The sequence below is a fragment of the Monodelphis domestica genome, chromosome 1, assembly GCF_027887165.1.
Source record: "Monodelphis domestica isolate mMonDom1 chromosome 1, mMonDom1.pri, whole genome shotgun sequence".
Taxonomy (NCBI): domain Eukaryota; kingdom Metazoa; phylum Chordata; class Mammalia; order Didelphimorphia; family Didelphidae; genus Monodelphis; species Monodelphis domestica.
In genome coordinates this window covers 130,237,223-130,250,765 of record NC_077227.1, presented here as the reverse complement: position 1 = coordinate 130,250,765, position 13,543 = coordinate 130,237,223, and the positions used below count along the sequence as shown (strand labels likewise).

The following is a 13,543-nucleotide window of genomic DNA, read 5'->3' as shown; positions in this document are numbered from 1 at the left end:
GTCTCTCTCTTTTGTTCTTGTCTATCTCTTCACCATCTATTCATTCTTGGTTGAACCTGTACTGTAGAAGGAGCAGCAGTGGCAGCAGCACTGATTTGGAACTGGATGATGAGCCTCCCTGTATGGAAGAGATTGATTATAGCACAGACTCTTCTTCAGAAGGAGAAAGAGACATTTCTGAACTTGACAGACAGATCCAAGAGATGACCTTGGCAGAAGCTGTAGGAGATGAAGAAGAAAATGGTATAGATAACAGGGCACAGAGTAGCCCTGAGATTTGTGGCTCCAAACACTGGACAAACAGAGCTTCCCCTTGACAGTCAGAGAGTCAGAGTCAACTGAGGAATTAACAGAAGGGAAAATATAGGCCAATGCAAATGCTGAATGGAAAGTGTTTTCTAGGTTCCACTCTAATTCTACATGTATTTCCTGATCTACCATGCAAATAGATTGAAAAAAAATACACAAATATCTACTATCAAATACACCCACTCTTTCAGAATATAAAGGTATAATTATTTTGACAGTGAATTAAATATTTTAAGATTTTGTTTAGATTTAAAATCAGTTTAATTTTAGCAGAAGTTTATATGTATAGACACATATTTGAAGATAGTCATCAGACAACTCTGAGATCACAGATTTCCTGAAAGGTGAGTTCACACTTCATTCATTGACTGACTAGATCATATCATTTTTATGGTGATAGTGGGTTCTTAGATACCCTAAGAGAATTTTTCATTCAAATCTAGAACTTCATTTTTCGGGTGGCCATGAATCCCTTAAATTCTTCTTCAGCCTAGGCCCAAAGTAGTAGAAGCAGAGGGATAACTGAAAAGTTGACTTCTTTTTTTGGTTCTCGCTTTCTCAGCCATAATTCTAAGAAAGTTTGAAGAATACCTCCCAAACTGACTTGTATTAGATTATTTAGTATTACATATATTCTCAAGTGTCCTGCATCTTTTCCTTTGCTAATTTACTTTTGTTAACCACTATACAAATCATGAGCCACACTGCAACAGACCTACCAATGCCTTTGGTCAATGGGTATGAAAATTCATCAACCAGAAATATATTGAATTATTCTTCCCACTTTATATAACTCCTGGAGAAATTTATTCAGAAAATTAGGAATGCCACAGAGAGACTGCAGGTAATAGTAGGTCTTCAGAAATTGTTCTCTAACAGGGTCCCAGAAATAATTAAGGGACACATTAAAACTTAGGAAGAACAGGTTATGCTTCTTTCCTTCCATCATTGTTACTAGTTAAATGAGTCGTGGTAGTAATTAATCGTTCAGCTATCCAGTCTAAGGCTGATTAATTGCTCAGCCATACAGTGTCATGGAGAAAGAATCTGCTTCAATGACCAATTAGAAATATACAGAATAAAAGTTTACACATTGTGCCATGGCAGCTGGCTATGTACTGTGATTTGATAGATCAAAAAGACCATTTTGCTTATAACCATACATAGCTTCCCCAATTTTAATGTGTTTTTTAAATTTTAATGTGCTCTTTTATATTAAGAACTTGAAAGCCCCAGTAAAGTCAAAAAAAAAAAGTCTATGAGCAATGGAACCAAACTACCATAATTCATTTAACACCTGAGCCCAATTAATTTCTCCAATAAGTTTCTAGTCATTTAGGACTCCAAAGGAAAGGAACTGAGAGTAGCTAGCCTTTACTTGAGAAAAGAGGTAAAATGAACTTTGTAGTGTTGAGAATCGACCTAGAGGTAATGTTTCAGGGCACAGTGAAACAGGGAACCATTGGATAACAGTGGCAGATGGCAGCAAGAAGATTCTGAGGGAACAGAGTTGGAGACTCCAAACTTCCTGAATGGCAAGGTCACACTTCACTAGTTAGCTGACTAGACCATTTCCTGTGTGGGAAAACAATTCACTATGTTCAATAACAACACAATCAGGTCAATTCCAGATCCTCAGAAACAGCTGTCTAGTAAACTCAGACAGCTTTCTTCCTGGCCAAACCACGATGGTGAATTGGTCTGGAAGGCATGCTTTGTGGCCCTCACAGCTAAATGAAATCACTAAAGAATGCCAGGGAGCCCTAGATAAAAATGAAATACAGATGTGGTTTAAAAAGAAATCAAAGGTGACTAGCTTTGAACAAATTCCCACCAGGGTATATATATATAAGGTTCTTATTTCAGATGTCTTTTTTCTTGATCAAGTATTTAAATGAGATGAAGAATCCTTCCTTCATAATTAGTATATTTTATGATGTAGAACCATAATCCAGAGGGCAGGGTATGACTTGTTGCCAAGATGAAGTTGCATGCTGGCAAATGTTTAACAATAAACTCGCTAGGAGATGGGGCAGAAAATGTGTTCATGGCACACTTTTAAGTTTAATATGCATTTTAAAAATCTAGACAAATAACAAAACAGTGAATACAGCCCTAGTTTCTAGTGATTGCTAATCTCTACACTGTAAGGGTTCCCTCTGGAATGTTAACAACCAACTCTCATGAGCTGGAGCCTTGGTTCTGCCTTTATGGGCTTCTTGCCCTATTCCTCACATTCAGGTTTTTTAGCTCATATGAAAGTTGGGAACTATGCATCCTATCAGTCTTTGCTTCTTTCAAAGACTCAATTTGTAGTCTTGAGTCCTAGAATTTAGAATCATGATACTCTCCTGGAACCTGAAAACCCTATTTAGCAACCCTCTTGTTTCTAATTCCAGAATTTGTAGAGACGTTTGTGTTGATTTCACTCAATAGTTAACTGGAACATGTGCAATTGTAATTTCTTATACTAACTGATCCCATGTTGATTCCCAGTGTGTTGTGGGCCTAAAAGGCAATAGAATGGTTTTTATCATTTTTGTGTTGTGGAAATGGTGAAAGAAATCAATGCAAATAAAGGAAATAATCTGTATACTTCAAAGTGACTATCATTTTCCAGGTGACTATGAATCCTAGTTTCCTTTATTTTTTATATTGTTTTCATTAAAAAAAAAAAAGTTTTATTAATTTCCCTTGTATTTTAAGCCATGGTTGCTTTTCAAATTCCTCTCAAACTACCATTAAATTTACGTCAGTACCATCAGAAACACCATCACCACCTCAGAAAAGTTCACTTTCACAAGGCATAGCTAAATGATCCTTGAATGATTGTTGCAATGTTACTTGTCCCCAATTTTTCTGCAGTCCTTTCATTGAGAATAAATGTCTAAAAAAAGTACCCATCCTAGCAGACACTGTTGTGCTTTTGGGGAGAAAAAGTTTTGGAATCACAAAATAGATCTTAAGATAATAAGATTACTAAATTAAAGTAGGATAGATTACTAGCAACCATTATAACATCACTTTCTGGGGAGGAGGTAGATTTTGCCAGATATAGTTTCTATTTTCTGACTTGATAACTAGAAAGCTCAGAAGGTCTCCTGTTCACTCTAAAGGGACAATCTTGTCACATGGAACACTATTCCTTATTGTACATTTCTTTGATGACAAGATGCTATCCTGTATGTCAGAGGAAAATACTTGAATTTGGGTCAGAAGGCAGTCTCTTCTGGACCTAAGAAGAGTGATCCCAGGCTTCTGAGAGCTCAACAGCATGCTCTGATACTCTTTCTCACATCTGACTGCCAGCACTGCTACAGAGACAAATGGACAATATCTGAGCCTCAGAACAACAGCTTTTTAGAGCTAGCTAATTGATTAGCTGTGAAGCATACTATCTTTTGTAGAGATGTCCTATTTTTTTTTTACTTCAATTTTGTTGGATGTACATATCACTCATTTCTGATAAAAGGGTGGCTTAAAAGAACTAGGAATAAGTAGAGAAATTTAGAGATAAAAATGGATTGCATTAGAGACTTTCAAAGCCAAATAATAAAAAAAAGATATGATTATAGGTAACTTAAAATCATCCAAAACATACTCTGATAAAAGATAGTTGAAATTGAGTGTGCTGTAATCACTCCTACCCTTTCCCTCTATCTCTTTCTGAAAGAGACTTGACACTTGAAATGGAAAAAAATAATAAAGAGAATAGGTATAGATTTAAGAAAGTAGAAGACAACCTATATTATCCTGTCCCACATCAGATACTAAGTAGGCTCTAAAGCAGAAGAAAGGAGCCAGGGAATAGAACAACAGAGCTTGAGGGTAAAGTCTTTCTTTTATTATGCCAAATCACATGTTTCTAGTAGGTCTTTCCCTTTAGCCTTAATCAGAAAATAAATTAAAACTGACACCCTCTTTTTTATTATTTGAAAGAGAACATATACTGGTATGGTGTGTTCCTCTACTTGTCTCCTCAGCACTTAGCATAATATCTGGCATAAAATAGGGCCTTAAATATTTATTGAATGATAAAAAATAAATACTCCAATATTATCCCAGATATTTATGACACTGCACTAGTTGCTGAGATTATACAAATAACAAAGCAAAACAATTCCTACTCTCAAAGTACTTTTATTCTACCAGGAGAATGCAACAACTAAAAAGATAAAGAAATGCATTGATGTTTGGCTGTAATGTAATATACAAACAAGAATATAATGCCTGCCATAAACTTGGAAATTTGGGCTACAGATAGAGTACAAGGACTTAAATACTAAGCATTTTGAATATTATTCTATAGGACTTGAAGGAAATAAAGAGAGAGATTCTTTCTTTTTCTTTTTTTCATACCTTTACCTTCTGTCTTAGAATCAATACTTGGTATTGGTTCCAAGGCAGAAGAGTGGTAAGGGCTAGGCTATGGGGGTTAAGTGACTTGTCCAGGGTCACACAGATAGTAAGTGTCTGAGGTCAGATTTGAGCCTGGGACCTTCCATTTCTAGGCCTAACTTTCAATTCATTGATCCACCCAGCATCTGCCCCCAAGATATTTTTCTAGAGAATAATGAACAGCAAAACAATACAGAGATTGGCTTCCCAGCCTAGAGCTTTTGATCTAGGAATACCTCTGTTGGGTTTTATTTCCTAATGTGAAAGGGAAAAGGACCTATATGTTCTAAAATATTTGTAGCAGTTCTTTCTGTGATGGCAAAGAACTGTTGATTGAAAGGATATCCATCAAGAACTCGCTATTTGACAAAAACTGCTGGGAAAATTGGAAAAAAAAAAAGTATGGGAAAAATTAGGTTCAGATCAAAATCTTGCACCCTATACCAAGATAAATTTAAAATGGGTAAATAACTTAAATTTAAAGAGTGAAATCCAAATAAATTAGGTGAACATAGAATAGTATCCTCTCAGATCTGTCAGAAAGGAAGGAATTTAAGACCAAGCAAGAGGTAGAGAACATTACAAAATGCAAAATGAATGCTTTTGGTTTCCCAAATATATGAGGCACTAAGTCACATTTACAAAAAATCAAGCCCTTCTCCAATCGACAAATGGTCAAAGGATATGAATAGGCAGTTTTCACATGATGAAATCAAAACAATCAATAATCATATGAAAAAGTGTTCTAAATACCTCTATATTAGAGAAATGCAAATTAAAGCAACCCCAGGTGCCACCTTATATCTAGCAGACTGGCCAATATGGCAGCAAAGAAAAGTGATAAATTTTTGAGGGGATGTGGCAAAATTGGAACACTAATACAACTACTGGCGGAGTTGTGAATTGATCTGACCATTCTGGAGAGCAATTTAGAATTAAGTGCAAAGGGTTTTAAAAGAATGCCTACCCTCCGACACAGCCATACCACTGTTGGGTTTGTACCACCAAAGAGATAATAAGGAAAAAGACTTGTACAAAAATATTTATAGACACACTCTTTGTGGTGGCAAAAAATTGGAAAATGAGTACATGTCCATCAATTGGGGAATGGCTCAATAAATTGTGGTATCTGATGGTGATGGAATAATATTGTGCTGAAAGAAATAATGAAAAGGAGGAATTCCATGTGAACTGGAAAGACTTCCAGTAATTGATGCAGAGCAAAAGGAGCAGAACCAGGAGAACATTATACACAGAGACTGATAGATTAATGCACAATAAAATGTAATAGACTTTTCTACTAGCAGAAATGCAGTGACCCAGGACAATCCAGAGTAATTTAGGAGAACCAGTGCTATCCACATCCAGAAAAAAGAACTGTGGGAACAGAAATGGAGAAGAAAAACATATGATTGATCACATAGTTTGATATGGATATTGTTATGGGCATGGAAGGATAGCCTTTTGGGGTTCGGGAAGGATGCTTTTTGCAAGCATGAAATCACTCCAAAACTTAGCTTAAAAACAAAAAGAGATTTATTAATTTCAAAAGTAATGTTGAGAGTGGCCAGGAGGATAGCAAGGTAGAACAGCAAGGTGGGGAGCAGGTCCCTGGGAGGACAGCATGAAAGGAAAGGCTGTTCCCCCAGATGACATCAGTTCTGGGGATTTTATACAGTTTTCACAACAGATAGTCACTCAGGCATGAGGTGGGGTGATCATACTGGGGTCTGCCTGGGGACATAAAGATTCCTTAGTTTTAGGGGACAAACAGATGTCTGATAGGATCAAGGTGTGGCTTGAAGATGCATCTTTCTGTCCATCTAGAGGAGGATCAAAGGAAGATAGTCATCTCAGGATGACCCTAGGTGGGGTCATTGGGTGTTTTTAGTCTCAGAGTCAGAAAAAAAACAAGGGAGTTCCCTGATAACAGTTTGCCTGGGTTTCTGGGGTACAGTGCCCATGTCAGATATGATTAGGGTTTTTATGTTAAAAGATCACTTACTACTGTCAACATGGAATTTAGGAATCCCAAACTTGTTACCTAATGAGATCTGATTAACCCCAAGTTTCAGAACTAGCTTGTAGATTGGAGACCCCAAAGCTTATACTTGTTCCCTGTTCTCATGGAATCTACCCTGAAGGGAATCCCAAGTTAGCAGTTTCAGACTGAGTGGGAGACCCTCAGGGGATTGATAATCCTGGTTGGGTGAGATAAGCATATGCTAAGTATGCTCTTTGTTTTAGGTAGTTTCCCTATTGTATTAGAACCTTTCCCAAGAAGATCCACACTTGGGCAGGAACCATCCTTTAGTATTCATTGTAAGCAGCCCCTTCTCTTACATCCTAGCCTCTAGCTATGATTCCTTTTCCAAGCTTGAGGGTATCCTGTCAGTGTAATTTGAACACTCATTTTCTTTGTTACTATAGTGATGTCAATCATTTTTCCCTGCCCCTGGATTTCCCAAATGGTATATAGGTATATAGGTTCCCCTAATTGTTTTGTTCCTTGGAGTTATCATGTAGTGTTGTGGCACTCCCTAGGGATAACATCCCCAGAGTCCAGGGTTTGCACCCTGAAAAGGTTGTGGCGCTGACTCTGAGTAAAGGGCCAAATTGGACTTATCCCTATCCTGATTAAAGACTTGGTTTTTCCAACTATTTAATAGTTTGTGTTATTTCCACGTTAACACTACAAATATGAATAACATGCAAAGAGCTTCTGAAAAATGATACATTTATAACCCAGTGGAATTGCTTGTCAGCTCTAGGTGTGGGAAGGAAGGATTGGGGTGCATAGAAATCATGAATCATGTAACATGGAAAAATTTTCTAAATAAAATAAGAGGAAAAAATAAAAGAATGGATGCCCATTAATTGGGGAATTCCTAAACAAATTGTGGAATATAATTATAATGAAATACTACTGCATTGTAAGAAATGATGAAGAGATTAATTTTTGAAAATCATGGAAAGACATACATGAAATTATATTGAGTGAAATGAGAAGAACCAAGAGGACTTTATATACAGCAACAGAAATATTGTTTGAAGAATCACTTGTGTATGTCTACTTCCAGAGAAAAAAAAATCCTGATAGAGATAATTGAAACATAGTTTTATATATATATATTTTTTTCCTCAAACGATGCCTTCTCTATTGAGAAGAGAGGAAGTTAATTCAGTGTGTTAATGTGTAGTAAAAAAATAGAAATAAATTCAGTAAGTATATAATTTATTAAAAAGCTAAAGAGGGGTGATTTTGACCAAAAGAGTAATAATAATTCTACTACTACTACTGAGAGATCCTAAGACCAAAACCCTTTCTCCTTTCCCCCTTCCCTGCCCAGACCAATAGTGCCCACAAACCCCAGCACCTAACCAAACTATAAGACAAAACCCCAGTAAAACCTGGCAGAACATCAGGAATTCTCTGTCAAGCCTAGACAAATGACCATCAAGTCTGAGAACTTCTCACCCCCAGAGACTGAGATTCCTAATCCACATAGGACTATCCAATCAACTGGGCACAAGTACCCCAACTTTTCCCAAAAGGACCAATCCAGTTTACCTCATTCCAGACCACCAATCTATAAAAGATTGCCTCCTCCTCCACCCAGGTGGACACCCCTAGCCATCTACTGGTTGTGGGTTCCTCCTCTGCCACCTCCTTTCTTACCTCTAATAAAGCCTTGTTTCATCACTCAATCTCTCTGGCTCATTTGTCTCTGGTTGAGATCCCTGTCAGCCAGGTCTGAAAACTTGTAGTAGTAGTAGTAGTAGTAGTAGTAGTAGTAGTAGTAGTAGTAGTAGTGGTAGTAGTAGTAGTAGTAGAAATAGTAGTAGTAGTAGTAGTAGTAGTAGTAGTAGTAGAAGTAGTAGAAGTAGTAGTAGTAGTAGTAGTAATAGTAGTAGTAGTAACAGTAGTAGTAGAAGTGGTAGTAGTAGAAATAGTAGTAGTAGTAGTAGTAGTAGTAGTAGTAGTAGTAGTAGTAGTAGTAACAGTAGTAGTAGAAGTGGTAGTAGTAGAAATAGTAGTAGTAGTAGTAGTAGTAGTAGTAGTAGTAGTAGTAGTAGTAACAGTAGTAGTAGAAGTAGTAGTAGAAGTAGTAGTAGTAGTAGTAGTAGTAACAGTAGTAGTAGAAGTAGTAGTAGTAGTAGTAATAGTAGTAGTAGTAATAGTAGTAGTAGAAGTGGTAGTAGTAGAAATAGTAGTAGTAGTAGTAGTAGTAGTAGTAGTAGTAGTAGTAGTAACAGTAGTAGTAGAAGAAGTAGTAGAAGTAGTAGTAGTAGTAGTAGTAGTAACAGTAGTAGTAGAAGTAGTAGTAGTAGAAATAGTAGTAGTAGTAGTAGTAGTAGTAGTAGAAGTAGTAGTAGTAGTAGTAGTAATAGTAGTAGTAGTAACAGTAGTAGTAGAAGTGGTAGTAGTAGTAGTAGTAGAAGTGGTAGTAGTAGAAATAGTAGTAGTAGTAGTAGTAGTAGTAGTAGTAGTAGTAGTAGTAGTAGTAGTAGTAGTAGTGGTAGTGGTGGTAGTAGTAGTAGTAGTTAGCAGTTACATAGGATTTTAAGATTTGCAAAGTACTTTATTTCATATCATTTGATCCTCACAACAATTCTGTGAGGTAGGTGCTTTTGTTCTCTCTAATTCACAAGTGAAGAAACTGAGCCTGAGGGAGGAGGTTAAGTGGCTTGTTCAGGGTCACACAGCAAGCCAAGGTATGAGAAAGGATTTCAATTTCACTTTTCCTATTTTCAAGTCCTGCATTATGCCTGTGCAAGAGGTGTCAGAAATTCAATAACTATTTTATATTCACCACACTAAGACCACCTACAAAATATCATTTAGTTCATTTTCTTGCTTCTGGTCAATGTTCCCCTCAACCATTGCAGAAAAGTAGGCTTTGAAATATGTTTAAAAGTCTCTCCGTTGCTTTAGAAACCTATTAAAAAGAGCTAGGCATAGCCTGAAGAGGTAGAACCCCCATAGACAGAGCAGATCTGTAACTTCAAATGTCATCTTTGAGTCGGCTATTTCCCACCCCTTCCCTTTCCTGGCCCTTTTCGCTTTGCAGAGTTCCCCCTGCTTCCCCCTTTAGCCTGTAGAGGTCAGTAAAGGGCCTCTGTTTGTGCGCCTTAGCTCAGCCTGCCATTAACATTCACCCAGAGTCTTGGTAATTAAGAAGGCCTAGGCTCTGCACACAGGAACGGAAATGCATTGACTTTAATAAAACAGAGTGTAAAACAACTTTAGATTGACTCCAGCCTTGTTTATTCTTACACACTTGTAATTCTGGTTCAGTATTTTCCCAGTCAAAGAGACCATTGTCCCTGGAGCTGAAGCGTGTCCCTTTTCTGTTGTGGATGCAGCCTGATGGATGAGGGGAGGAATGCTATCTTACCTCTATTGCCTCTTAGAAAATGATTGTTTGATTTTAATAAAAAAAAAAGACGTGGAAAATAGAAGCGAGAATATCTGTGTGAGGAGAGAAGGATTTTTTTTTTTCATTTTTCAGAAGGAAATTATTATGCTCCAATCCCAGGTGAATGTATAAAGGAGTTAAAAAAAAAAAAGGAAGTCCTGAAGTCATTAACCTCAAGTTTAGCTGCTAATGTATTCACTTAGGCTACTTTCCATATGAGGTAGTAAGAGTGGATCTTGTGATAGGCTTCTGAAAGCCTGAATTTGGGGGCTGTCTGTGCTGCAAATGAGTTATGTGGCCTTGAGCAAGTAAATTCAGGTCCCCGAGCCTTAGTTTCCTCAGCTGTAAACTGGCAATGTTAGAGTTGTACGGGACTTTGAAGAGCATGTAGTTAAACATTTTGTGTTGTTATGCTTAATGCTGGGGAGAGCTAACATTAGCCTCTGGACCAGGCCAGGAGCTTGCCAAGTAGCAAGGAGGCTACATGAGCCAACTCACACTGGGCTACTGTTTTTGAGGGATGTGAGGGCCAGGCCTGCACAATGATCTTTTCACAGCTGAAATTGATGCTGTTGAGACCTTGCCAATACCCAGCAAAACAAAACCTCCTGAAATGAGGCACTAAAAATAAATAATAAAGCAAAATGACAACAACAAACAGGAAGAAAAAAAAGGATTGAGTCAGCAAACTTGGAGAAGGATATAATTAACTTTAAATGTTTTTTTATTGGGATCTCATGCCTATAAGAGTTTGGCGAAACTGGATCTCTTTCTCAATAGTGAATTGTATGTAGCACCTAAAAGAGAGCAGAGGGTACAGTATAGAGGTGTTAATACTCCTTCCCTTTCTAATGATCCTCATTGACCTGTTTAGGCCCTGCTGATTCTTGCTTTTCAAATAACAGTCTTCTTAGCACTCTTCCTCCTGTCAATGAAGTCCTCCTTGGATTAGGGCCAGCTGACCTCATGGACCTCTTTCCTTACTCTGTGCCAGCTTCCTCTCTGCCTGTTTGTACAACTTTAGAATTCCAGCTCAGAAGACCTCTGTAACGTGGTAGGTAGGGGGAGAAAAGGATTTGGGCAATAAGAGCAGTAGACAAGTTGTCAAGAGATCTAGGGTTTAACACTGGCTCTAGGTTGCTTAACCTTTCAGGCCTTTCTTTTATTAACTCTACAATGAGAGCCTATAATTAGATGATCTCAATGATCCCATCCAGGTCTAATTAGCAATAGTTATACTATTGCATAAAAAGTATGTCTACCAGTAGGGAAAACATGGGCAGAGCAATCATAAAGCCAATGATGTTTTAATACATTACAAACTATACCTTAGTGTTTTGGAACCTTCTATAATATCATTGAGTCACTCAGCTATTGATAATATTCATGGCATGGTTCCTTGGGTACCAACTGCATCCTTGTAATATTTTACCCAACATTTCCAGAGAACTTTGAAATACATTAGATCTGATGTGCCTGATGAGTATGCATGCATGTGTGTGTGTGTATGTATGTGTGTGTGTACATGCTTTTACTGTGGTAGAGGAGGGAAAATGGTATAGGGGAAAGAAGTGATCCTTTCTTATTTTACCAAAGTACATGAGCCAGTATGGAAAGGACATGCAATTTGGAGTAAGTAAAGCTACATTTAAGATCTTTCTTTCTACACCATTACCTGTGTGACCTAGCAAATGATTTCTCTGAACCTCAATTTTCCCATCTGAAAAACGGTGCTAATAATTTTTGCATTAATTCTCAACTTTATACACATACATGTGTATGTATATGTGTGTACATATATGCATATTTCCAGTCATAACTTTAGTTGGAAACACATGTTCAACATGTTCCCAAATCAAATGATTCCTATCAATACCAGAATACTAGAGCAATTGTGAATTTCAAATAACTGCCAAGGAATTCTTAGCATTTGAAATTTAACCCCACAGTGACCTGTAAAAAAACAATTTAAATGTGAGTTATCATTGTTATTAGTGACCTTTCACTTACCTAGAAAAGACTCCAATCATTTCTCCATTTATTGCCAGATCCATCCCCAAATGCCTAACTTTATTTTCTCTGTATGTTCCATCATTTGAGTTTATATACCTTCTGAGCAATATGATCCTATCCAAATGTCCTTCTTGGGGTTTCCCACATATGTCATTTCTTCACCCTCTGTTATGCCTTTGCACTGTTTCTTTCTCATGACTGGAATATATCCCCTTTCCATCTCTATCTCATTGAATCCCTCTCTTCCTTCAAGTTGCAGCTTACATTAAATTCTCCATGAAGCCTTTTTTATTTTCCTTAATTGCCAGTGTCCTTGCTCCAAAACTACTATGAATTTAATTATTAGAATTTTTTCTTTATACTTATTTTTAAGAATTTATGCCTTTGATCTCTTTCTTAATATAACATTATATCTTTGTGATTGGTGATTGTTTGTTTATTTTATTTATATCCCTGGAACCCAGAGAAGTACTGGTCAATTAATAAATGCTTAATGATTGCTTGTTGATTGATTAATTGAAAATTTTTTTATGAAATATTCAAATCAAACTCTAAGATACTCTTCAGTAAATTTTAGGTAAGTATTTCTCAAATACAAAAATGTTATTTTAAAACTGGGTGTCACAAAGGGGAAACTGATAGCAGTATAGACAGAATGAAACTCTCATATATTTAAGGAATATTCCTAATAGATCTCTTCCAGGGAGTGGTGATGAGACCTCTTCATTCAGGCTTTTCTATAAGTAAACACAGAAGCACTGATTTAGAAACAAAATTCCTGCTAGCTGAAATGTATGTAAAACTCATTTTTAACTGGTCTTTTTTCAGTCTAAGAATACTTACTATTTCTCAGACTTACAAAATCTCAGAATTTTAAGAGACTTCAGAAGACCTCTAGTTTAATACATATCTAAAAAATAATTATCCCCCATTGTCCCTAACACTTGATCTTCTCCATAAAGTCTCTACATGAAATTTCTAGCAAAGGTGATTTCATTATTTCCCGAAACAACCCAGTCTACATCTGGTAATTCTGATGGTTTCAAGATTTTCCTTTCATTCAGACTAATTTACTCTTCTCAACATCCACTTTTGCCTCCATTTCTTACCATTAGAAGCCAGAAAAGAAGGCAGTGTACAATCATTTATTAAGTACCTTCTATGTGTCAGGCACGGTTAAATGTTTTACATATACATAATTTAATCTTCCCAACAATCCTATTTGTTGTTGTTATTCAGTCATTTGCAGTAGCATCTAACTCTTTCTAACCCCATTTTGGGTTTTCTTGGCAAAGATCCTGGAGTGGGTTGGCATTTCCTTCTTTAACTCAATTATAGGTGAAAAACTGAGGCAAAAAGTGTTGTATCTTGCCCAGGGTCACATAACTAGTAAATAAAAGAAG

The 13,543-nt window shown here is 36.8% G+C and overlaps 1 protein-coding gene across 1 annotated transcript in view; it reads left to right on the top strand.

Annotated features, from left to right (window-relative positions):
• Positions 1-2,900, top strand: part of AGBL1 (AGBL carboxypeptidase 1) — a 1,041,995-nt gene extending 1,039,095 nt beyond the window's left edge. Inside the window, exon 23 of the mRNA XM_007479385.3 lies at positions 68-2,900. Coding sequence (XP_007479447.2) covers positions 68-317 — 250 coding nt within the window. The 3' untranslated portion in view covers positions 318-2,900. The remainder of the gene's footprint in view (positions 1-67) is intronic.
• The last annotated feature ends 10,643 nt before the right edge of the window (positions 2,901-13,543 follow it).